Genomic DNA, 26636 nt, shown 5'->3' with positions numbered 1-26636 from the left:
GCTGAAAATGGAGATGTAGGGAGTCTGGCTAATCGCCAATAATTATAATCATAGTTTGCTAGAATGTATAAAGCTTCTTTCCAACATGGGTCAAATAAGTGGAGGCAAACAACGTAATCATCCCTATGACTTAAAGGTTAAGGAGGAGAAACATGCCCAAAGGGCAGCCATCAGAATCTCCCTTAAAACTATTACTGACAGATGTGCATTTTTCTAGGCTAAGAGAAGGATTGTGGGAAAGTATAAACTTTCCCTTAAACTTATTGGTCTGGCAAGACTTATAGAACAAAATCAAGAGGTTGTTAAGACCCTTATCTAAAAAGATAGTGTGATATTTTTTTTTTAAGAGAAAAATGGGGGTGTCACCAAAGGTTTGCAGCACTGCATTCAATGGAACATCACGGCACAGGAGTGGGTAAGATATATTTCTAACAAATACTCTGGCATACAGTGATGAGGGTCAACTCCCTCTAACCAAGTTGGGGACAAAACATAGCACACTTAAATGGCAGAATGATGGCATACGGCAAGGCAAAACCTTTGAGGGCTCCAGCCCTGACAACATACCTCAGGCTCTAATTAAATGCAACGCAGAGGTTTGGGCTATCCCCTTGCCTGATTTATTTAATTATGTTAGCCGAACCCTGACAGTTCCCTGTACATGCAGAGCATCTTCCATCATTACGATTTTTAAGCAAGGTGATAGGAAGGATCGAAAACATTTTAGACCTATAGCTTCCTCCAGTAAGATATTTAGAACTCTCCTGTTAAGGGAACTTAAGGCACAAATTACTTTGAGGCCTCTACTCTCAGTAGCAAATTGGGTTTCAAGCAGGAATGGGAACATCTTGCGCTCACAATGTCACATCTCTTGGCAGCTGTTAAAAACCAATTAGCGGGCTCTTGTCTATATGGCATCAATTGACATGTCTAATGACTTTGATACAGTGAGTAGAGCAAGGCTTTGGAAGACACTTCTAGCTATGAATCTGCCATTAAGCTTGGTTCAGCTTTTAGCATTGCTGCACACTGACACAACACTTAGGGTGAGGATGAGTAGGGAGGGGCCATGCCGGACCCTATTGCTACGTGTGTGGGTCTGCGGCAGTGGTCGAAGTGTTCGAAAAGAAGTAGTGGAACTATGTTCTGAGCTGGCCTGCACCCACTCCTCACAAACCCCATCACCATGCCACATCCCTGCACAATACAAACCCCCAAACTCATGCACCTGCTGTTTAAGGGAACATTCAGTGTAGTGCACTGAAAGTGCAAGTTTCAACTTCTTCTTTACTTTTATTTGAAAAACAAAACCATTCCGGAACGTTTTAATTTTAAAATAAAAGTATAGGAACAGTAAAACTGAATTTAAAAATAGTAGAGGAGCACCGCTCCCGCTCACTTTGACCACTGGTCTGCGGCAGGGATGCATTGTGGCTCCTACCTTTACCTTGCAGACCTCAAAAATGTCTGGGAGGGAGGCACTGCCATTTCTGTCAGGCTGAGGTCAGTATCCCTAGACTGGATTGCATTTGCGGATGATATTGTTTTGTTTGATTTAACACTGATTGGGTTGCAGAGGAGGTTGACTCTTTTCTTTGATAATGCAGCAGAAAACAACCTCAAGATAAACGGACAAAAGTCTAAGGTTATCGTTTTTTCTAATAAAAGATGGCCTAAAACCATGATATGGTGAGTAGGAGGTAATCCCCCTAGAAAGGGTAGAGTCCCTGAGATATTTGGGGTACCATATTACTAACACAAATTCCAAGGAAAGCTGGAAACTCTTTATGAAGGGGAAGTGTGCACCTTTGTTGGCAAATATGAAGAAGGTTTATTCTCAACAGTGTCACTTCTCGTTAAAACCTTTGCTCCAGTATTATCTGTCTAGCGTGGAGGCAGTATTGTTGTATGGTCTGGACCTTTCCTTGAGCGATTTGGGGAAATACCTCAATTTGGTTCAGGGAATGTTCTGGAAGAAAACACTGCGTATTGCAAATTCAATCCCAAACTCAATTATTAGACAGGAGTTCGGTCTAATGTCGCTGGCAACTAGAGCCAAGTGAAGAAAGATGGGCGAGTTTGCTAAACTGCTAATTCTGCCTCCTATGTCGCTTCATCAGAGCTGGGGTGAGGACCAGACTAGGGAGTCTGGTGCTAGCATCACACAATTTAAAGAGCAAATCAACGAAACACTATCAATTGGTTCATCCAAAGAAGAGCTTACCTTCAATTTGGCCACAGTAAAGAAGAAGCTCTTTAAATATGACTAGGCGGTCTCCTCTGATCAGCTGGGACCATATTCCCTGTATGGTGAGTACGCCAAATTTCTCACTAAGAGGGAAGAGATTGCAAATTATATTCTTATTTTTCCCTGTCCAAAATTAAGGACAATTATCTCAGTTTCCGGCTAAACCAAATTATGACACTAGAAAGAACAAGAAAGTGTGACTCGGGCTTGGGTAGCCAGACCTGTAGGTTTTGTACTAATTTGCCTGCTAAATGGACTATTAAACATCTGGTAACCAATTGTCCGGCACTGAATGATGAAAGAAACCAACATTTAGGGACGGTAATAGTAAATGTTCTGATGTAGGCTGGTTTGATGGGAGGTCAACGGCAGAGTTTGATTCTTGCACTATGTGGGGTTCTTGCCCTAATAATGAAAGAAATTGCAGGGTTAAAGCAATAATTAACACAAATTTTACCCTTGAATGAATTGTTTTATGAATTTTTATTAATTGTTTGATGTTAACCTAAACATTATTTTTGGGTAATTTTACTTTAAATATGAATGAGGATGTTTTATTTATTCTTCTTTTTTGTACTAATAGTAAAAGGTTTGTACATTTGATGTTTGAATGAAAACAATAATAAAAAAACTAAAACAAAAAAAACCTCGGCTTTCGTTGAAGGCCCTTGCTAGTCTCCAGCATGTTAACTCGGGCTGTGGGCTGTTAAATCGGATATGGCCTGCCACTGAACACATATTGATGATGCAGCTAAAGTTTTGAAACATTTCTCTCACAGAATAAAGTGAGTTATTTTTACCTGTCGCATATACTCAATTTCTTATGTATTTTTTCATCTAGATCAAAGAACCCTAGTCTGCGGCACAGTTGGAGCAGCACTGCCACCACTAGTGCAGAGGGCAATGTGAAACTGCACGAAGGCTCCCAAGTCCTGCTGACCAGTTCCAGTGAAATGGCCATCATCAGATATATTGGCCTGACTGACTTTGCGCAAGGAGTGTGGCTGGGGCTGGAGCTCCGCTCCGCCAAGGGGAAGAATGATGGATCTGTGGGGGACAAGCGCTATTTCCAATGCAAACAGAATTACGGTGTACTGGTTCGTCCGAGTAGGGTAACATATCGGGGGATAAACGGCTCTAAACTTGTAAATGAGATTTTCTGATATCACAGACTTTAAAAAATGTATTGTTGGGACAAAGTGAAATATTTTAGAAAATGGGGCGTGAGGAGAGATCATTGTTGGCATGAAGATGTACGTAACCTGTTTTCCGAAGATGTTTGACTACCATTGTTTGCAGTGTCTCACAAAACCTCAATTTTTACTATACAAAGAGGTTCATAAAATGTCTCATATCTATATATAATTTTAAGATTTTAAGATACTCGTTTTAGAAAGCTATGTACTTCATGGCTGCATGTTTGTTTCAGATATTGTTTAGGTGGTTTCAATTTTTTACAGAATTTTGTTGTGATTCCTGCATTTTTAGAGTTTACTCCAACTCAGCAGTTCCTATGCATGCAACACAAGGGATTGTTTCTTTTGTGGGAATGTTGCCAACTCTATACTTCTCCAGACCAGCATGCACATGGAGACTTTTTATATAGGTTGTAGCTACCATCAGTTCAGTATTTTTATAACATAAAACCAAACTAAAGCACACCAGCCAATGGGAAATAGAAACAAAAAGAATGACATAAAGGTGCACCGCAAATAATATGCAACAGAATAAAGTCCTATGTGTTTTGACATTGATTTAATGCACTTAAAACCCTGATTTCTTCCTAGAGCAGGGATGTTCATCGTGAGCTTCAGCGTAGGGATAGCACTTTTTCAGCATAATGCACTTTTGTCTCTCTGGGATTTCTGTTCCCATGAAAAAGATCCCTTCTCCTTGTAAAGCCTGTATCTCCTTAGCACAGTATTTCAGTAAAAAAATTAAAATGGTTTCCTGTTATTGAAGAGGAAGTGTGCCTTCTCCAACTATAACTGCTAACAGTACTGTGTTTCAAAGGTGTATCGCGAGTAGTTTAATGTATATACCGCGTGCACAGCATGTGCTCTCGTCACATAATGCTGTATATTTGTATACTGAGGAGTTCTAAAGTAAAGGTATTAATGTACATACAGGTTATACTTCTATACCCATAGATTATTTCTCTCATCACTAAAATATTGAAATATCCTTGTTTATAAAGAACATGTAAAGAATAAGAAATCTATTGCACAAATAATATTGATGGGTAAAGCAGAACAGAAATATTTTTGGAAAATCGGATAAAACTGACAACATTGTAATTTGTTCAACCTTTAAGGTCATTTTGTAATATTGAAAAGCACTTGTTTTATTTACATTAACAAAAAAAATCAATGTATTAATTTGTCAAGTCTTTGGTTAAATCATATAACAGCAATTGCACTTCCATGACTTTAGAATTACTCATTTCAATGTTTCTAATATTTTAAAACATCTATGAAAGTATTAACTGTCTATTTTTTCATTCAAATCATTTTGCTTTTAAGGAACTGTTTTTGTTTATGTACCACAAGTTATTTTCCTGAACTCTTAGTGACATGAAAAGGGGTGAGAGTTGCTACCTCATGTGATCTATTAGTATTGTTGTGGATGTGAACAAATAATGTACATTTCAAATGTAAATCTGAAGTACACATTGGAATGGAGAAAGAAAAAACATTGGTTGATTGTAATTTAAAGTGCTATTGTTTAACAACGGAATGCCTATAATTTTTAATATTTACTGTCTTTGTGTTTTTATGTTTAAAAGATTGTGTGGTACATATGTTTGTTTGACCATCTATTTATTACCATCAGAATTTAAATGCCTTCTACTTTTATTTCAACTGACAGATTATGTCCCCTGAGCAAGGCCATTGAAAAGTAGAATTAATATTGTACAGGTATGTTTTTATATTTCCATGTTGTCTCTAACATTGTTGTGTTTTCGCATACAATAAAGTATTCTTGGACAAAAATACAGTATGGAAACATGATTTGATCTCCTTTATAACTACATAGTTCTTATAGCGTGGCCGACGGTGGTTTAGGTTTGGGCTTTTATTGTAATTTGAAATGTACTTTCACGAACTACAAGATAAAGGTTCAGATCAAACATTCTTTACATATTACCTCTACATAGGAACAACACAAAGACGGCATTCTTCATGTGTCGTTTTCTTTTCCTTTCAGTTGGGGGGGGTTAGTATTGGACCCATAGTTTCTTTCATAGAAGCTCTCTAAATTTGAACGTCTATACTGTGGGGAATCATTTACTGGGTGAACCCTGTTAGTTTTGTAAGCTTTTTTGTAAATTGCACTTTTTTCAGATAAAGATAATATAGTAAATGTGACTCTGAATGCTAGGTTATCATGCTACACTTTGTAACAGGAGGATGTTACAAAGGGTTTGTAAGGATTGCCCCAATGTTTCATCAACAAGGAGTCGCCTCTCTAGCAGAACCCCCTTTGGTTCTTCCGGGAAGCAGGGAGGCTACAAAGCTGAAAGCTACTGGCCTGGATATCTACCCTCTTTTTTGCAGGTCAAGCAAGACCATGCATCTTCATCTGGCCAATATGTAATTGTTCTCGTAAAGTGTGACGAGATTAAGCTATAGCAAGATGAAGTAGTGCTCTGAATAGATTAATCCTGGCTAGCCACTGGATGTATTAATACGGTGTGAAGCTTACGTCAGAACGAATGTGCCTCTCGCTGTCAGAAAATTGCCGTGTAGGACCCAGTGGGAGTGACTTTGCAGTAGCAATCTGAGTCCTATCGCCAGCCAACTTACCTGCAGGTGGTAGCAGGTTTGGAATTTGGGTTGAAAGAATCAACGGGGGATGGCTGTTGAAAATAAACTGGGTATTTACGAACTTGAATTAACATTTATAAAAACCTGCTGCAAATATATGTTGTAGGCTAATTTCAGACTGAGCATAATGCTACTAAGTAAGGTTCATATAAGGATTCAAGCTGCATGGCACATGCAAAGATACTTGGTGGCATTTGGATGGTGAGTGAACTTGAGTAGTTGATGTGAGAATGGATGTATCCAATTAGAGTAGAGCTGTGGGTGGCATGAGATGGTGCGAAACAACCATCTCTTTAAGGCCTTGTTAACCGCCACCAGTTCATCCAAATGGTTTCCTCCAGATCATCAACTCTACTAATCACCTGAACACGCTCTGAACACTCCTCGTCCACACAACCTTTACATCTACCAATATGCAGATGACACACAACTCTATCTCAAGATATCCTCCATCAAAGAAATCCACAAGCTCAAGGCCTGCCTTACAGTAATCCAATCCAGGATGGTGCAGTGCCTACTTGAAGCTCAACCCCTCCAAGACCAAATTCCTACTGCTGACCATCAAACAGAACACCCGGACATCTAGACCTGGCTCTCTGACCCTCGTGGGCTTCACACCCTCGGGGGACCACCTGCCCCAAGTGCCTTGGTTCGACATCGAGAGACACCTCACCTTCAGCAAGGAAGACACAAATTGTTGGTACCAACTATCTGTCCTGCAGAAATTCAAGCCCTCCAACCCAGAAAACCACTTGATAGCTGCTGTCCAAGCCTTGATCCTCTCCCACCTGGTTGGTGGCAATGCCCTTTTGGAAGGCTTTATGGCGAATAACCTGGCACTCCTGAGCTATGTCCTGCATGCTGCAGCATGACTCATCAAAGGACTACACAAATTCAACCACATCACCCAACACATATCGGACTACAATTCGCACTGCAAGCACATATCCTCTTCAACTCCTGATACATCATCTACAAGACTGTCGCCTTGAAGCCCTCCTGCAACCTCATTGAGAAACTCAGAATCTCTGGAGGCCCACGGAGATGTAAGGACATGTGCAGACCAGAATGCCGCCAGTGCAGGAAAGAAAGAACCAGAACACAGGACTTCTCGGTCTATGCCCCAAGACTCTGGAACCTCCTCCCTATCAACACCATTCTCACCCCCATGCTACTACATTTCAGGAAAGAGCTTACGACTCTCCTCTTCAAGGAATGCCTCTTCCCTAACACCTAGGTCCACATACCCTACACTCCGCATCCGAACTGAGACTGAGTAATCTGCTCCCCCTGTTTCCTCCTGTGGTTGCTTGTAGAACCATTGCTGCCAGATTGCATGCCCTTCCCCTCCTCTGTTAGCTCCCTGCTTCCTTGTATCCGTTTCCTGCAGTGTCCCTACCCCATGATCTATAAAGCACCCCATTGCGTCCCAAAGCTAGATCTGTGCTCAATAACGACCCTATTAATTATAATAATAAAAGGCCCTCGGCCATAGATCTAATGTGCTGGTAGTGTAGGTGGGGCCTTCAGCCAATTGGTGTACGTTATGAGGATAATTGAATGGGCACAAAGTAATACACAGTTGACAGTGGGGCTGTCTACTAGCCACCTATGCTGAGGGGAGTAGTAAGGCTTAGTTTTCTCCTACTCCTCACAACCATCAATCAGATAGGATCTAAGTAATGAGCCTGCCGCAACAAGAAAGGTTGAGTTGGCATACATTTTGTGAATTCCTGTTAGGTCTTTTAGTAAACCATCACCTGGAGGAGTTGGAGATTCAAGTCTGGCTCTGCGGCATGGTTAGGATTTGGTGCGTGTTGATGCTGTGAAACCAGGCTGCGAATTCGAAGTAGCCAGAAGTGATACTTCGAGGAGTGGAAGTGAATGGACATCATTAGGGCTGCCAGGTTACAGTTTTCAGCTGTTCTCAGGTTCTGGGTGCCAGGCTGCACCATCAATCTCAGCAGCATGTTCCAGTGAGCATCACAGTTAAATACGCATTGAGCACTATCCAATTCTAGCGCACCACACAAGAGAAAGTGTGTGTGTGTGTATGTGTGTCACATGCCTTTTTACGCTTCAAAGTACCTAGAAGAATGCTCTCGGACCATGCCTTGTTTTCAGTGGCTTTGATTTATTTGAATGATATGCAACCAAAGGTTCTTGTGTGGTGCTTTCGAGTGCAATAGTTAAGAGGCGAGGCATTCTGACAGAGATGAGGTGGCATTTTATTTTTATAACACTGGGGTTTGGCTACTGAAGGATTCCACCTGTAGGAGCCTTTCAATGTGGTGTACATTTATCTCTGTGTTGTTACAACTATTTTCCCCCCATAAAGGTTGGGAGGTCTGGAGGAGAGGATACAGGCAATAAATGTCAGGTGTCCTTACCCTAGTTGCTGGGAGAGCTGATTGGCCTAAGAGATCATGCTCACGAGGCCTGTATAGGTTTTATTTTAAATATAGCAGATCTACTGCCAGGATGCATGTGATAACAAGGCTTCTTGACTTCCTCATCTACCAGGAAAATGCACACCCAATGTTCACATTCATCTATCTTTTGAGTCTTTCAGGCACTATACACTCTATGTAGGTAGTACACAGCCCACAGATGGAGAAGGCCCGAATCAGATACCTCTACCTAGACCTTTACATGAGCAAAGGAAAACACTTGACCCAGTTTATTTTTTTATTTAAAAGAGTTGTTTATAGTTTGATTAACAAACTTTTACAACATATACAATTGCAGTACAAAACATTAAAACATGTACAAGCTTAACATTTTCATAAACATTTTTGAATAAAAACAAGCAAGAAAAGAAAGATGTGTTAATCTCTCTAAAATCCATTTTTGTTGGACAATTCCCCAACAATGGTTTTGAGAAGGTTGGTGAGTGCTAACACAGATTTACATGAATTGCCCCACATCAACCTCATCCATCACCATTCTCAAGCATTTTGTGTTGAACCCAACAATGCACATCCCAAGGTGTCTATACGATGAGTTTCAAAATGGATACAATAGCTTGTCAGATGTTTCAATGTTTCTCTTTGCCCAGTAAGATTACAAAAGCGACATACGTCAATCTCGTCAATTATACATGCTTTATCCCATTTTGCTATTTTCTCACCAGTGTGAATTTGGTTACACTTAAATCTCAAGTATAGATCTCTTAGGACACAACATGGAAATTTCAACAGATACAGTCCACGGGGCATCCATTTAGCTGCATACCGCGATGCTTCATAATACAGTTTCTTAGTATGCATCTCACTCTGCAGGGCACACTCTTGATGCTCTGATCTCTTCTGACCTTCCCCTCTCCCTCCCTCTCTCCACTCCTCTCTCTTGGAGCGATCACTTTCTCCTATCCTCCCACCTCTCCCTCCCTACCCCACAGGCAAAGCCACCCTCTTCACTGCCACCCACCTTCTCGGTCATCCGACCCATGAAGCGCGTGTCAGCTGAGGCTTTCGCTGCTACCTTCTCAGCCCCTTCTCCCCCCTCGGCTGACTCCCACCCTGACGCAGCCCTCTCCATGCTCTATTCCTCTATATCTGATACTCTCGATATCCTTGCCCCCGTCATGAGAATCCGCCTGAAGCCCAAAGCCAAATGTAACTCCTGGTATGACTCGGATCTCGTCACCCTAAAACGCAAGTGCAGGGTGGCAGAGAGGAAATGGCGTGCTTCATGTTCATCCTCTGACAAACTGGCCTGCCGCCTGCTCCAAAGGCAATACCGGCTCTCCGTTCTCACCAAGAAGAGAGCCCTTATCCAAGCCCGCATCTCTGAGGCATCTAACAACTCGGCCGAACTCTTTAAAATCTGCAAGGAGCTGGCCAACCCTGCTGCAGTCTCTACCTCTCCTGTCCCCTCCCAGGCCCTCTGCACTGCACTGGCCTCGCACTTCATCTCAAAAACTCAGGACATCCTGTCCTCGCTCTCCTCCTCTCACCTCCCTCCCTCTCTTCCCTGCTCTTCCTCTTGCTCTCTTGCAGCCGCCCCTCCGCCCTCCTTCTCTGCTTTTCCACCTTTTTCTGCTGATGAGGTTTCCAGACAAGTCCGATCTATGAAAACCTCGTCTAAACAGGTTCACCTCTGTTCCTCCAAAACCATCAAGGACCACATCGACTCCCTGGCTCCTGCCCTAGCTGACTTTTGCAACCACTCATTCGCCTCTGGAGTCTTCCCATCCCCCCTCAAGCACTCCCTTGTGCACCCCCTCCTCAAGAAACCCTCTTCCGACCCCTCCTGCCCGGCCAACTATCGCCCAATCTCCATTACTCCCTTCCTGGGCAAGCTCCTTGAGAAACTGGCCATCTCCCAGCTTAAACTTCAGAGCGGCCAGAAGCACGGAAACTGCTCTCCTGAACATCCGTGAGGACCTGCTCCTGAACCTCGATTCCAACACTCCCTGTGTTCTCATTCTGCTCGATCTCTCCTCTGCCTTTGACACTGTCAACCATGCCATCCTGCTCAACCGTCTCTGTGATAACCTGGGTATCACTGGTCAGGCTCTGGCATGGCTGACCTCTTTCCTTTCCGGTCGACCCTCCCAGGTCCAAATGGGCTCCTTCCTCTCTGACATCTTTTTCTCCACCTGTGGTGTCCCCCAGGGATCCAACCTCTCTCCCTGGCTTTTCAATCAGTATCTGAAACTCCTTGCCCACCGCATCGCCGCTCTCTGCCCCCACTTTCAGTGATATGCGGACGATACCCAGCTCATTTTCAGGCTACCCTCGGCCTCCTCCTCTCCTTCCCTCATCTCCGACTGTCTGTCTGCTATCCAGGAATGGTGTGCCGCCAATGACCTCTGCCTTAACGCCAGTAAGACTGAGATTCTACTCATCGGCACACCCACTCCCTCCTTTCCTGCAGCTCTCTGGCCGGCCTCCCTTGGCCCTCTTCCTGCCCCTACCTGCAAAGCTAAAAACCTCGGGGTCATCTTCGACTCCACACTCTCCTTCTCTCCTCATATTTCTGACGTCTCTAAGAAGTCACACTACCAGCTGCACCTCCTCAGAGGTATTCTTCCCTTCCTCTCCTTCCCCCAGAAGCTCACTGTCTCCCGAGCCCTGGTTCTCTCAAGGCTGGACTACTGTAACAGCCTCTATCTTAATCTGCCTGCCTCCACTCTCCGCCCTCTGCAACTTATCCAGAACAGGACTGCGAGACTTGTCCTTGGCCTCAAGCCCAGGGACCGTATCTCTCCAGGACTGAAATCTCTTCACTGGCTCCCAGTGGCTGCGAGGATTAAGTTCAAAACCCTCTGCATTGTCCACAAGGCCTTCTGGGGCCTGGGGCCACAATACCTTCAACTCTCTCTTCCTAAATATCTGCCTTCACGAGCCATTCGCTCATCCGTCTCCAACTCCCTCATGGTCAGCCGCTTCTCGAAGCAACGACCTGGGGTAGATCTCTCTCCGCAGCAGGGGCCTCCCTCTGGAACAGCCTTCCTGCCTCCCTGAAACTTGAGGAGAACCATCTCCGGTTCCGGAAGCACCTCAAAACCTTCCTCTTCGCTTCTGCCTTCTCTCTCCCTCTCCCCTGCTAAACCTGCTAAACTCCCCACTGAAGTTTGCACTAAACCTGCATCTGGGCCACTCTGTGACCTCGGTCCAGGGCCCAGCCACTCTCCACTTGCACTGCCTCCCTGGCTCCCCCTGCACTGTGGGACTGTCACTGCATCCCTACAGCCCCCTTCCCAGCACTTGCTCTGCACTTACCTCGCACTTGCCACCAGCTGGCCCTTTTATTATTATTTATTATTTTATTACGCTACTTACCTTGTACTGCACTTTCCCCCCCACCTCCTCCCCCTGCACTTTCTCCTTTTCCCCTTACCTCTGCACTTGCGCGATCTGAATGACACCTGGCCTAGTAGGATCGTTTGTCTGTCTTCCCCTTGTTTCCCCCCTCCCTGCCTCGTCGCGCCTTGAAACACTTGTGTATAGGCGCGTTACAAATACCATATCATATCATATCATAAGCGTCATAGTCCAATCATACTCGGTCGCTTTTTTACTAAAGGAAGCCGAAATTCCAAGTCACACAGATTCAAGCCTAGCTCGTCAAGCAGTTTCGACATTGAATCATAAAAGTGTGCCACCGAAAGTGGATTTCTTGCTTTGATCATAATGCAAAATTCTTCATAAAGTGACTCGTAAGGAGGAAGGAGCATTTGACCTAGATTTGCAAGTTGATGCCAATGAAACCTAGCAGATAATGCAGTTAAACCAAGTTCCTGACAAAGCACGCAGTTAGAAAGCGTATTAGCCATATGTAAGTGCTTCCACAATTTTCTTTGTATCTGATTAAGCATGGTACCAATGTTTAACAAAGATCTAACCCATATTGTAAAATTGATTCTACCTTGAGTGTATATAATTCAAACAAAAGAGTCATGGAAAATGTACACATTTTCGAGTACACCATCCTTATCCGAGTGCCTAGTGCGTCTGCTTTGGCATCAAGAATCTCCTTCCACATTTTCCTGGAATTAGAGTCGCTTACCTCATAACCAAGATATTTAAGAGATGTATATTAAAATTGGCACTCCATCCAGGTTCCAGACAGAGTGTGTACTTTTTATTTTCAGATTCTAAAAAATAAGTGTTCTTGATTTGTTTACATTACATTTCAAATTGTGTTTATATAAGTAGTCTGCGAAGATGGCAAGCTTGTTCTATAGCCCATAAGGCGTTCGATCAAATATTAAAATATCATCCGCAAAAGCAAGCCATTGGATTTTAAGGTGGCCAAGCTTTGCCGGATATGATATTTCGCTTGACCATATTTCATCTATATCACAGAGGTAGAGATTAAACAGGGTCGACGCTAAGTTGCATCCCTGCTTAACCCCCATCTCCGTAGATTTCGGCTGTGTAGAGGCACCTGAACCATCAATCTTCACTAAGTAAGAAGTGTCATGAGGGACGTGGCTAACCGCCATGTAAACAAGTCGTGTTCTGGTGGAGCTCCTGATGATGTGAACAACGATCCGCCGCTAATCATGACAATACTGCCTTAATCCATCGGAAAGCCGTCTCATCAACCCGCGGAAGCCTGAAGTACCCATGTGTAAAACCTGAAGCGGCTCCGAAAGCCCGCTCGATTGCCGCTGCTAAGAAAAGTTGGAGCGCTGCGACCCTGAAAATGGCGGCCGCCTGACGGATCATTGCCCTGGGGGCGCCAACGCCTAGCGCGGGAGCGCTACGAGGCTGTGAAACAGTGGGACTGACGGCCGCGAAGCAGCCTAGCCTGCGGCGCGCGACTGCCAGAGTGAGCCGGCGTGGAGAGAGATCCGGACCAGCATCGGCGCACCCCTGGTCGTAGGGGGAGGGGAGCCCGGCGAGGACGGGGGCTGGCGCCGGGTTGGAAGCGAGGAGCGCTTCGATCTTCGGTTGACCCACACGCAGATCCGCGGTCCGTGAGAGCGGACGGCGCTGGAGCGGTGCCCGGCACACTAGGATCCAGGGGCGGACTGGCCCCCACGGAGCACGCCGCGACCAGCGCGGGCGTTAAAGGTGGCTGTGGAGCGGCTGGGAGAGAACGGTGAGGAGTCGGGGGAGGGGTGCTGAGCGCAAATACCAAGCCGCCGGACCTTAGCACATGCCACGTAGACCCTGCGCTCGCACACAATGCGCTGGGAAGCGTAGAGTGGCTGCTGGGGGGCAGAAACGAGAACCTCGACTACCCCGACCAAGGCAGAGCCGGGTGACCAACAGGGGGCGCAAACACTCACCTCCCCAAGCAGTGGCAGCTGGCAACACGAACAGTGCTACGGAACTTTGGACTGTCAAATACAGGGCATACTTTGCACTAGATAAGCGGCCCCCCAGAGCTGGGGGCACCGAAGCCACTGCCTCTGAGCGGCGTTTGAAAACACGCCACATACAAACCTCCCTGCTGTGCCTGGACGCCGCAACGGCCCTCCACCCGGGCCTTGCCGCTGATTACTCCAGTCCCTAAAGGAAAGAGAACAACGCGCTCAGACCACTGCGGCTGTGATCTGCCCAACACTATACCCCCCAAGATTATACAGCTCCTATCACCACAGCGGAACTTCTAGGGCCACGGTGGATGGCCAACACTGCAGCAATGTCCGCCAAAAACGCCAGGACCAAGCACAGACAGACCACCATGGAAACCTTTGCCGCCACTAGCGCTCCAGGGCGGGAGGCCGGGCGGGAGGCCGCCCACGCCGCCGGCGAGTCACCAGAGGCAGATACACTGGAACCAGCTAATTCACAGCTTCTGGAAGCCATCATGACATTGCAGAAGTCCATGGAAAATAAGATAGACGCGGTGGCGATTGACTTGAATCTGTTGAGACAGGACGTGCGCTCCATCGCCGGCAGAACAGACACACTAGAGACCCAAGCCCGTGAACACTCCGAATCCAAAGCGCAGCTGGCGAGGGAAGTAGACGCCTTGGTACAAAAGGTGAAGAACCTTGAAGATAGAGCCGACGAGGCCGAAGGTAGGGCCCGAAGAAATAATATCAGAATCATCGGGCTGCCCGAGGGTATCGAGGGTAATGACCCCACAAACTACGTTGAAGATCTACTCCTACACGAAATCGGCGCCGGGAAATTGTCACAAGGTTTCACTATTGAAAGGGCCCACCGATCACTTGCCAGACGGCCGCCTCCCGGAAACCCACCTAGGCCCATAATAGCTAAAGTACTAAACTATAAGGACAGAGAGGCAATCTTAGCCTTCTCCAGGATGGGTGGCTCCATACATAGAGACTCCACGAAGGTGGCCATTTACCCCGACTACACCCTGCAGGTCCAGAGAAGCCGGGCCCTGTTCGGCCACGCCAAAGCCAGACTGAAACACGCAGGACTCCGATACATGTTACTATACCCGGCCAGATTAAAGGTCCTACACAATAACAAGGCTCACCTCTTCGAAACCCCGACCGAAGTGTTGGAATGGATGGACAGAACGCAGTTACCTGATTTAGAACCGAAACAGCGCAAACCAAAATCAATCGAACCATAAGGGCCTGCTCATGCTACCTGCAGGCAGTACTTAGTCATTAAATGAGCTAGAAACACATTGACAAGCGGCAACTCAGATAAACCCAGAGCAACACTAGCGACGCATCATCCCTTATCAGCAACATCAGGAGGTGAAACCACACCCGCCCCGAATTTTTCTCTTTTTTTGGGTAACTCACCCGCCCGTAGGGCATCCACGGACCAGGTCCATGATGCAGAAACGGGAAAGTCAGAACGGGGGACACCCCGCTAGACGTGTTAAGTTATTAGTTCAGTTCAAAGTTACTGTTTACTGGAACAGGGAAGAACAAGACCAACGAAGCCACCGCATACCACCTTTCGGGGCAAATAATGTCCTAAGAACCCACCGACGCCAAATACCATATGACACACTAAGAGACTCATGGCAGGCACCGCCACATGGCCCGCCCAAGAACTTCTATATAATCCATACTCATGGCTAACACGATCAAGATTATGACATGGAATGTCAGAGGATTGAGTAGCTACATCAAACAGCACAGAGTTCACACTTTCCTTAGACGCCACAAGATAGGTATCGCTCTCCTACAAGAGACCCATCTTAATGCGCAGAAATTAGCTGCGATGGCCAGAGCGTGGAGGGGGACCCTAATAGGAACCACATACTCCAGTTATGCTAGAGGAGTGCTAATATGGATAGCTCCCACCATCCCCTTTAAGGTGTTACAAACAAACATTGATGATGAAGGTAGAATGATACAAATGCAGTGCACCATAGAAGGTAAAGAACTCTGGCTGGTCAACACTTATGCCCCTAACCATGATGCCACAGTTTTCTTTCGCTCATTGTACACGCGGCTGAACCCAAGTCGTAATGGCACGTTCATATGGGGAGACCACCACAATTGTACCTTAGATCCATGTGTAGATAGATCGGACAGCAAACACTCCCAGCCCTCCCCCCCTGCTAAAATACTGAAGGCCCTCACACGACAATATGACCTAATTGACCTCTGGAGAGCACAGCACCCTGATGTTAGGAAATACTCCTTTTATTCACCGCCACACGCGGTACATACCAGGATAGACAGCATACTAGTTAGTGGCGAACACTTAGACACATTTGAAGATACGCAATATTTGGCTAGAGTGCTGTCAGATCACTCTCCCTTGATGACTACATGGACCCTGACTGCACCCAGGCCTCCCATACCCACATGGAGACTCCGAAGTGAGGCGTTACTGGATAAGGCTTTTTGCGAACAAATACGACAAAGCACATCTGCCTACTGGCAGATAAACATTGATAGTGTCCAGCACATCAGCACTGCATGGGAGGCATATAAGGTGGTGATCAGGGGAGAAATGATAGCCGCAGTGGGGGGAGCCCAGAGGTCCATCACTTCACTACTGACGCGTGCAGAAGACGAGCTCAAACACCTAGAGTCCGATACCTCATCGGACCCTGCCCACACACGGAGGAAAGTCGAACTCAAGCAGGCTTGCCTGCAACACTGGGAGGCGCTGAGCAAGCTTAGTTATGCCAAACACATCGAAAGAAATCATGCATTGGGGGACAAACCAGGAAAGCTACTAGCGTGGTTGTATAAACGTGAAGCACCTAGAAAACCCATCTGTCAAATCCTGGATGCAGACGGCCAGGACATACACTCACAAGTAGATATAAACCGCACCTTCGCAGAGTTCTACCATAAGCTCTACACAGACTCCTCACCGCCCACAGCCACGGAAATAGAGGACGTGTTAGATAGTATAATGCTACCACACTTAGAGGAGTGTATAGCGGAGTCCATGGAGGGCCCTGTCACCCCAGAGGAAGTTACGGCAGTTATTAGATCACTGCCCACTGGGAAGGCTCCCGGGCCAGACGGACTCCCAGGAGAGTTCTACAAGAAATACGAAGACGCACTAGCACCGATATTGGCCCAAGTCTTCAACGAGGCATACGAACTAGGCCTCCTCCCGAACACCATGAGAGAGGCAACTATTATCCCACTACTAAAGCCCAATAAGAACACCACAGAATGCGGATCATACAGGCCCCTGTCCCTTCTAAACACAGATAGTAAGCTTCTGACGGCAATACTTGCCATGAGGCTACGCAAGGCCATTCATGTCCTAATTCACCAGGACCAAACGGGGTATGTGCCTGGAAGGACTATCACCGAAAACTTAAGGAAACTGCACCATGTCATTTACAGCACTGACAGCAGGCAAGATACAGGCGCGGTGGTGTCCCTTGACGCCTCCAAAGCATTCGACTCGGTCCGTTGGAAATGGCTCTTAGCCACCTTGTCCAAAATGGGAGTAGGGCCCAGCTTTATTAGATGGGTTACACTCATCTACACTAACCCAGAGGCTAGAGTGCGGATCAACAACACCTTCTCTGACAAATGGGAGCTGTCCCGAGGCACCAGACAGGGTTGCCCCCTATCTCCCATGTTATACATCATTGCCATCGAACCTGTAGCAGCATACATCAGGCAGGAATATGGAGACACGGGCATTGAAATAGACGGGGTAACCCATTTAGTCTCTATGTACGCAGACGATATGCTCCTTTACTTAAAGAACCCCGAATACGTATTGCCATACATACTGGAAACATTGGAGGGGTTTCATAAAGTCACTGGGATCCAAATCAATCACAGCAAATCCTGCCTCTTCCCCCTAGCAGCCTTGAGTAGACTTAAGCCAGATGAACTCCCCACACTACCATTGAAATGGGAACCCATCTCCTTTAAATATCTGGGGATTACGATCCACCGGGACCCCAAGACAGAGCACGCTCTGAACACAGTGAGAGCCAAGGAGGGCCTGGCGAAATCGATGGACTTCTGGGGCAAACTCCCGCTTTCGGTGGCTGGCAGAGTAGGACTGCTCAAAATGGTGGCGTTACCCAGACTTCTTTACCATTTTACCAATGTACCATACTATATTCCACATCATTTTTTCAACGACCTACACAAGCTTTGCAGGAAATTCCTGTGGCAAGATGGAAGGCAAAGAGTCGCCCTGGACACCATGCAGAGACCATACGAAAAGGGTGGCCTGAAGGTCCCTAATTTTGAGCTTTACTATCTGGCAGGTCAGCTGAAACATGTGATCCAGTGGATGGCAGACGACCCCTCCACGGACACCCGCCTACTGCAGCCAGGTATCACCCATATGCTAATGAAAGACCTGCTATGGGCCGACGCAGGCCACAAACACCAATATCCACTGTTGGCCCAACTAGGTATCCAGATATGGAAAAGAGCCTGTAGAGTCATGGACTTCAAAGACCCTTATTCCCCACTGATCCCGATTGCGGCACTCATGGCAAATAGATTAGAGAGCTTGAAATTAATAAGGAACACATGGGAGCTATGCGGCGTCGCCACCGTTGGAGACCTGGTGGACGAACAGGGCATCCTGACCTTTGCTGAATTACAAGAAGCCTCGGGCATACACACGGGACAGTTTCTGCTGCACACTGCGGTAGTAAAAAGAATAGCTGCCCGCTGGCCGTCAATGGTCAAGTTAGACACTGGCCATGAAGTGTTAGAAGGCCTACTGGCAACAGCTGAAGGTGGCCATGAGACCTCGAGGGTCTACGAAACACTGCTCCATAACGCGGCCCGACTCAATCTTAAGTGCAAGACGAAATGGGAATTGGAAATTGGGCAGCAATTCACAGAAGCAGAATGGGAAACCATCACTGGATACCACAAAAAAGTATCTAGAAATGCCAGGTTCCAGTTAATACAATTTTACATTCTGAACAGAGCATACCTTACCCCAGGAGTCATCTCCAGTTTCACTGGTGCTAACATCGTCGGATGCCCCAAATGCCACGAACCCCAGGCGAACTTGACCCATATGTTCTGGGGGTGCCCCGCTATACAAATCTTCTGGGCGCAAATCCAAACCAGAGTTGCCAAGGCCGCCATTACCCTGGAAGTGCAAACGCCCATTGCATGCATCCTGGGAAAATACCCCAGAAACAGCAAAAACAAGCCGCTGAATAAGCTAAAGGATTTAATGTACATACTTGCGAAAAGACGCATCGCCATGGGTTGGAAAAGGCCCCAAGCACCGTGTTTAACAACATGGTGGGAAGATCTCCGTAAATGGACGCAGGCTGAAACAGGAGCCTGGGAAATAGCCCAACGTCAACAAGGACAAGATACTTCCAATGATTTACTACAATGGGTAGAGCTCACAGAGACACTATTCAGCCCCAATATGACAGACTCGTCGAGTGAGAGTACAATCACTCCAGAATGAAAGGTGGAACATAGATATCTCACTGTGTAGTCTACAACGGTCTTGAAGGGAAGAAGGGTGGGAGGGAGGCTAAGAGGGGAAGGGAATGTTTATTTACTTTTATTTGGTTACTTTGGTTATTGGAGGCCATGTTACGGCCCCGTTGACTGCATTGCTACAAAATGTAATAAAATAAATTAAAAAAAAAAAAAAAAGTAAGAAGTGTCATGATGTAGTTTTGCAATTAGCGCTATCAGATGGGCAGGCACTCCCGTTCTAGTTTTTCCCATAGAACAGTGCGTACAACGCAGTCGAATGCTGCCGAAGGATCGACTGACGCCATGTACAGTGCCCCGGCGTCAAGCATTTTCGCTTTTGTTAGAAGATGAGCCAAAATTGTTGCGTTCAAAGCAGTGCCCATTTGGGCACGAAAACCTATCTGGAATCGCGATAGTACCTTATATTGGCGTATGTGGAAATGAAGCTCACGCAACAAAAGAATAGCAAAAACCTTAGCTCCAGTGTCAAAGCAATTGGACAAAGATTTTCGGGGTCGGTTTTGTTACTCTTTTTATGGATCGGCACTACGATAGATTTTAACCAAGATTTCGGAATTAGGCAAGTAGTTCTAATGTCTTCAAACTGAATGCCCAAAATCTCCTTTTAAAACACACAGAGGAATGCAATCAGGGCCAGTGGCTTTGGAGTTATTCAGTTTGCCGATAGCCCATATGATATCATCAGTAGGTCATCCTAGAGGGTGGACAATCTTGCAGAGAACAAATTTAGAGTGCCCGTTGGTAAATCTCTCTGGGAGTTGGAATTTCGTCCTAAAGAAGGCAGTCCAAGCTTCTTCTGAAATATTAGAGGTTTGTGCATAGTTCTTATTTGCAGTGTCCCCCCGTAATATTGCCCAGGTGGATTGTCTATCTTTCCTGCATAGGTTAGTTGTCATGGCCTGATTTGTCGTATGATGAAGATAAGCTTTATAGTTTTTACATTCGTTACGATATCTATTGCATATTTTCTTTTTTAGTACATGAAATTCCAATTCTTCCAAGGCTAGAGTCTTAAGCCATCTGAGCTGCGTGTTTTTATGTTTTTTCTCCCTCAATACATCGTAACTGAACACTTGTGACTGATTTTTATTTGCACTAGGAAATGTTTGCATTCTGATGAATAAGATTGCATTCTTGATTATATCACTAATTAATTGTGTGTTTAACTGTTGGTTCATAGTCGAAGACGTTCTCCACAAAAGCCTCTGTATCTCATTAGTAATCAAAAAGTTGATTTTATCGCAGACATAGGAATTTCACCTGAGTGAAGAACCAACACGATCAGGCACTAGAAGTACCTGAAGAGGATCTTTCCTCATACAGGGTATCGTAAGGTCAAAGAATGCAATTAATATACTGTGATTGCTATTTTCCGATGTGATGAGCTCAATTCTGTTGCATACTGATAGTAGGTCTGCTGTCACTACAAGATAGTCAATACATGATTTCATGTTGTTTCAGCGCCAGGTGTTAACGTGCCCTCCCTTTTGAAAGAGGGGTAGGTAGGTATCCTATTGTGAGAAGTAGGAATACCATCAGGCTCCTCTCTTGACCGAAAAAGAGGATTTATATGAATGGTCAATGAGTACCTCAGAGTGTAAGTAAGGAATGCAACAAGAGGTGAGATTGCCACCCAGAATCAATTTTGCAGTTTGGCCATTCAAAAAAAACTTCATCAAACAGGGCTGTGAGTTTTTTGGAGTGTGAATTCTAACAGCATTTAGGAGATAAGCAAATAACAATCCTGGCAGCTTTCTCCCCTTTCTATAACAATTGCCAGGTAGAGCCGAGTTTTATAGATCTTATAAGTTTTAACCAAAAGAGCGTTACTAAGAAAAATTGCTAGACCACCTGAGGGCCTACCATGTAAGCCCTGTGTTACCTCTCATTTGACATGGGAAGGTGCACATGGTTTCCTGGCATAGAATGATGTCAATGAAATTGTGTGGATTTGTGGCATCTACCCAAAGCAAAATATTTTTGCTACTGTACGAATTCTAGGACATCACTCTCAGGAAGCTCTTGTTACTATGTAGTGTTTATGTCCTGCACACTCTTAGATGGATTGAGCAGGACAGAAAACCAGGACCAGTCTTTGGTGTTAACCGACATAGCAGCTAGTTGAGCAATCACCAGGGCCTCTGGTGGGGGCGTGGCTAAAGTTCCTGTTTTTGCTGGTGGGGAAACTTTCTGCATCGCTGCCGGAGTTTCGTTAAATTCAATGGCTTCATCAATAGATAGTATGGGATGGAGATCAAGCCCGATCATTTTCAGTTCACGTCTGTGCGTTCAGATTAAATCTGCAACAATTGTGGACTCTACTTGCAACACCATTCTGAAGTTGTTCACAGGTGGAAGAGTAATCCAAGAGATATCGTGAGATGTAATCGTTCTTAGTGCAGGAATTTTTTTAAATGCCTGCAGCATAAATGAGCGATTGAGGCTTTTGTCACCATTAATCTCATGGGAGCTTATCCAACCAAGGATAGTTGAGATATGAGGATGTAGACCAAGCTCCTCCTTTTCCATGGTTTTTAAGTTGTTAGGGTGAATATCGGTTGCCAATTTTTTGTCTTTAGCATTGCTAGCTGCAGCGAGGGTTGTCGACATTTGCCGCACTGGGGAAGACACCAATGGGACGACCCTTCCATGACGATCACCCATGAGCAGTGCCTCCTTGTCCTTATGGGGCAGAATCTTGCTAGCAGGGATCTGTGCTCCAGGGCCATCCCTGTCCAACACAAGTTTTTCATTCGGTGCCAAGTATTCTTTTCCTATTGTAGCTTTTTTGGTATAAATAGGTTTGTAATAGGTAGAAAGAAGAGTTTTTTGAAGCACTGTGAGAGAGGAAGCAAACTCAACCCGTTTGTTGAGGGTAGAGTTGGCATCATCTCTCACAGATGGTTTTCTGTTCGCACCTTGTTTTAAAGGTTCCAACTAAGATGCTTTCAGCATGCCCGCTGCTGTGTGCTGTAGTGCAAGCCTGCTTTCCAGTGACAGTTCCTCTACGTTTATGCCTAATTCCGGAATTGCCTGTTTAAAAGTGCTTTCCGGGACGGGAGCCTCTTTGTCTGAGACACCCATCACATTGGGGATATATTTGTTTTTTGTGACTTTTTCGTTTGTGTAGTGTTTTTTGTTTTTTCCACGTCAACTTGCGCCGCTTTGGCGCATGTTGAATCTTTTTATTGCCCGCAAATATAACCGCTTTTCCTTTCTTGAGGTAAATTGCTTTTGTTGTGGAATTTCCTCCAAGACCCTGAAAGATGGCTCATCATTATTGGCGATGTCTTTGCTAATGTTCTCCTTCTCGATCGCAAGTAGAACAGAGGGACTGTCAGGATGTACAACAGTTTCCTCATGCTGTGCGAGGTCCCCCTGGGTTATCTGGTCCCCAGTGCTCCCTTCACTGGACAGATTGAAAAATAATAATTGGTCTATTTGTTCGGCATGTGCAGTCACCATCTGACAAAGTTGAGTGTGCGTGTAAACTTGAATAGTTTCTCTAGGTTTTGTGTCATTAGCAGTTTGTACAAATGACTGCGGGAATGCGAAGATCGGGGGTTCCCGTGCGTAAGCATTGCTAGTTGGTAGTTTTTCATATAGGCTCTCTGTTTGTGTGACTATAGTGTAGTGCAGTTTTTTTTTTTATTGGACTGTGGAGAAATACAGCCGCGCTCCTGTTTGTAGTTTTCTGCAAAAATGAAGCCCTCGAGTTTGTTTAGTTTCGAGAGACTCCGTGCTAGGGCCGCCTTTATGTCACAAAGCTCGTAGTGTGTGTAGTCGTGCCCTCGATCTAGAAGATTAAGAATTCTAGATATCACTGGGTAGTTAGTTTCAAATATTTGCAGATCTTCCACTAGTGTTGTGGGCTTGGGTTCCACATCAGTTTTGTCATCTCCATCTACAGGTTTTAGATGTTCATAATTATCTTCGTCAGGAGCTGAACAATGCTGGCAAGAAGCGCTTTGAGTTAGTTCATCCTCAGTCCCCTTTGTTTGTGGTTCTTCAAAGGATTGAGGATGAAGTTTCTCCATGGGCTTGTGTGTTGAAAAAAGCTATAATTGGTCAGTACAGTGTAAGTGCACTTGGGCAATACGACCCGAAGGGGCCGTAACGGGAGTAGGCGGCCCAACTGAGAGTTCCACCCTTTTTTCCAGTTCAAAGAGTACTGCCGGAGCCATTATTGATATATCAGAAAGAGGCCTAAAGGGCGCACCTAGAATGTTTTCTACAAAGTTTCTGTCTTCCACATCACGCATACTCAAAAACCTTTTCCTTGGATTATGTAAGTGAGAGTTTTCTGGCTTGTCCATGTTCAGGCCAAGTTTGTTTTCCAAGTTGGAAAATGAGACGTGTTGCGCTTCGGCATAAGCAAATGCTACTTCATGAAAAATTAAATCAACCTCTTGCGCACGATTGAAGGAAACATTCCTAGATGTTGTTCCTGAAGGCAATGCGTTATCATTGGAATTTCTTTGCTGAGACATGCTGTGAAAAGAAGTTGTACAATCTTTGTCTCTTAGTGCCAATTTTGCGATTTATTTATTTATTTTGGGGAGGTTTAGTTTCAATATGCATGTTTAGAGTCCCGAGCAAGCAGATGCTAGGACTTTCACCGTAGTAAGGTGGGAGTGAGTATGAGTGGCTGGGACGGCATGTCTTGCAGCGCTGCAAGCAGCGAACAGCCACTTCCAAGCCACTTCAGGAGCACGCCGGGGCTCTATTTTATGACGTTCCACAAAAAGGGGCGTGGCTTATCCTAAAAGAATACAAATATAGTGCATTTAGGATAAATATTCAGCAACAGTGTTAATTAAGACTATAGCAGAGTCTGTAAGGATAGTTAGGTCCAGTATAGTTAAAAAGAAAGGTCCACGCTCCATTTGTTGAAGAGTTAAAGCAGTGGTCCCCGTGTTCCCAGCCGAACAGTCACTTCCAAGCCACTTCAGGAGCGCGTTGACCCTGTTTATGGAGATGGGGGTTTCAGTGGTGGTCATGGACTCATTGAAAGTGGGTATTGTTCTGGACAGTGATGGACTACCCACCGAGTTTTAGAAGTGGTGTAGTCTGATACTTTCTAAATATCAACTTAAGACTTTTTATCATATTGCTCATTTGAGCCATGCTCTCTTCTGGGAACCATGTGTGAGGCTTAATAGTGAGCAGACACAAACACGTGAAGGACCCTGTGATGTATGACCTATTGCTCTGCCGTCTACGCTTAACACAGCTATTAAGCTACTTGGGGGTGATTCTCCTCAGAATCCGTGTTCTGGCACGGACTGTAGATAAACCTCATGCTTTTCAGAAGATGATGGCAAAGATGGTGGAAAACACTGGGATTATCTGCACCAAACAGTCCCAGTTCGAACTGACCAACATCTTGGATGAGGGCACACAGAGGGAGACCCTGCTGCCTTGCAACCTGACACTGAAGGCCCCAATGTTGAAGGCCTGAAAGAAGGCGACTTTGACCCCTGCAGTGGACAGGCAAAAAGCATCACCCAGCAGCATCAGATCTGATCTTTCCTCACCACCCACACATCCCTAGAGAGTTTGGTGGTGTAGACCAACTATTTCCCATCTTTTCCTCCTGATAAGGAGAGCATGAGATTGGATGCATGGGGGTGCAAGGTGTTTGCTTCAGGCAACCTTGCCCAGCTAGTGGTACATACATCTTGTGTCTCGGCCAAATTCTCATTTGGATTCTGTAGCATGGTTTCCGAAGTGGACTCCTTTCCAAAGCGGAATCGCCAATGTCTGCGTTTCCCCTATGCGTCCTCCACAGCATCTGGGGCACTGCCATGGCAACAGATAGAATGAGGCTAAGCCTTGGTAAAATGCAGATGCTTTAGGAGAACTGCAGGCTACGGATCCAGCCTTGCATCAAAACTCTTCTGTCCCTTTCGGATACTCTAATGCTGTCCCGCTTCCTTCAGTTTCGTCCTTGCTCTCATTCTTGTCCTTTAATGTTGCCATTTCAGTATCTTCTTTGCTCTGTCCTGATGCCACGTTAATCATGCCTCCTAGTCTTGTGTTGCTGGGAGACTTGCCCTGCCCTTGTTTTAATCTTTCAGTACAGTTTTTTACTGGGTATATGGAGCCTTCCATGCTGCGCGCCTACCAGACCAGACGGTTGTCATATTAATTGTGGACATCACTAGATGCCTGCAAGTGCACCCCTAAGGTTCATTATTGGCCTGGAGACCACATGGGCACCTGGTTAGGCATAGCTGGTAATTAACTGCTAATTAGCATTATCTCAGTGTGTATGCAGCCAAAGTCACAGCGATCTGTTGATGCAATCCTGTGCAGCACTTTGAGCTGTATCCAGAGGCAGAATTTTAGCCACAGGCAAAACAAAAATTCCTCTTCAAACCATCCAGATTTTGAAAAACCTTACCGCATAGCCATTCCCTGGTGGCCATGCCCACTCGAACCCCATTGCCAGTCCCTTGTGGTCATAGCCAGTAGCCAAATTGTCAATGCTCCTTGCACAACTTCGCTGCAATCCGCCATGTTTTATTTTTTGAAAGTGTCAAAATGTACGTACATAAAATAGTCATAACCAATTTTACAAATTCCATTCAGACTTTGCACAAACATTCAAGGTTGGGTCTATAATCTTTCTGAAATCTTTTGTACACATTCGTCAAAATTTATTTCGACAGAAGTCCTAAAACGTTTCCATTACATTCATGCAAATCATAATATCCAGATACATACTTAAGATTGTAAAATATAAAGATAAAAATGGTATGCCATTCAAAAGAACTAATAGCAGCAACATATTTTTTAAGCTACAACAATCAGTTAATGTGCAAAGTTGCATACATTTACAGGCATACGAATTATGAGGGCAAACATTTTATCCTCATCGGTAAAGGTTTACACTATAAAGTGTGCATTTGATCAAACATCCCCAATTGAGGTTGCTGTAAATTCCCTCTCCCCACTTACCAAGATCAATAATGAGACTTCTCCAGCATGGGGTCTGGCATGGATTCACATGCTCATGAATATTCCCCGTCGTCAGGCCGGGAATCCTCGGTTTAGAAAAAAATCAGTATCAGTTTCGTTTCTGACCTGTCTTTCTTAGTAGTAACCAATCACTGGTCTCTGGGTCATACTGCCCCCAGCCAATGACTGCCCTCTCCCTAAGCCCCGCCTCCGGCAGCCATCCTCAGATTTTTACCGCACGTTCAAGTGTTGGGAGTCCTTGTGCTGTAGCTCTCAA

The 26636-nt window shown here is 45.4% G+C and overlaps 1 protein-coding gene across 6 annotated transcripts in view; it reads left to right on the top strand.

The window, feature by feature from the left end:
• The window catches only part of CLIP4 (CAP-Gly domain containing linker protein family member 4), a 609451-nt gene extending 604194 nt beyond the window's left edge, over window positions 1-5257 (top strand). For all 6 annotated transcript variants that reach the window (XM_069608715.1, XM_069608714.1, XM_069608711.1 and 3 more), the window contains one exon: window positions 3090-5257. In XM_069608715.1, coding sequence (XP_069464816.1) covers window positions 3090-3411 — 322 coding nt within the window. In that variant the 3' untranslated portion in view covers window positions 3412-5257. The remainder of the gene's footprint in view (window positions 1-3089) is intronic.
• Window positions 5258-26636: the final 21379 nt, after the last annotated feature.

This window comes from Ambystoma mexicanum, chromosome 4q (assembly GCF_040938575.1).
Source record: "Ambystoma mexicanum isolate Mex_15411 chromosome 4q, UKY_AmexF1_1, whole genome shotgun sequence".
NCBI lineage: Eukaryota > Metazoa > Chordata > Amphibia > Caudata > Ambystomatidae > Ambystoma > Ambystoma mexicanum.
Note: the sequence above shows the minus strand (reverse complement) of the source record. Positions and strands in the feature narration are given on the sequence as shown.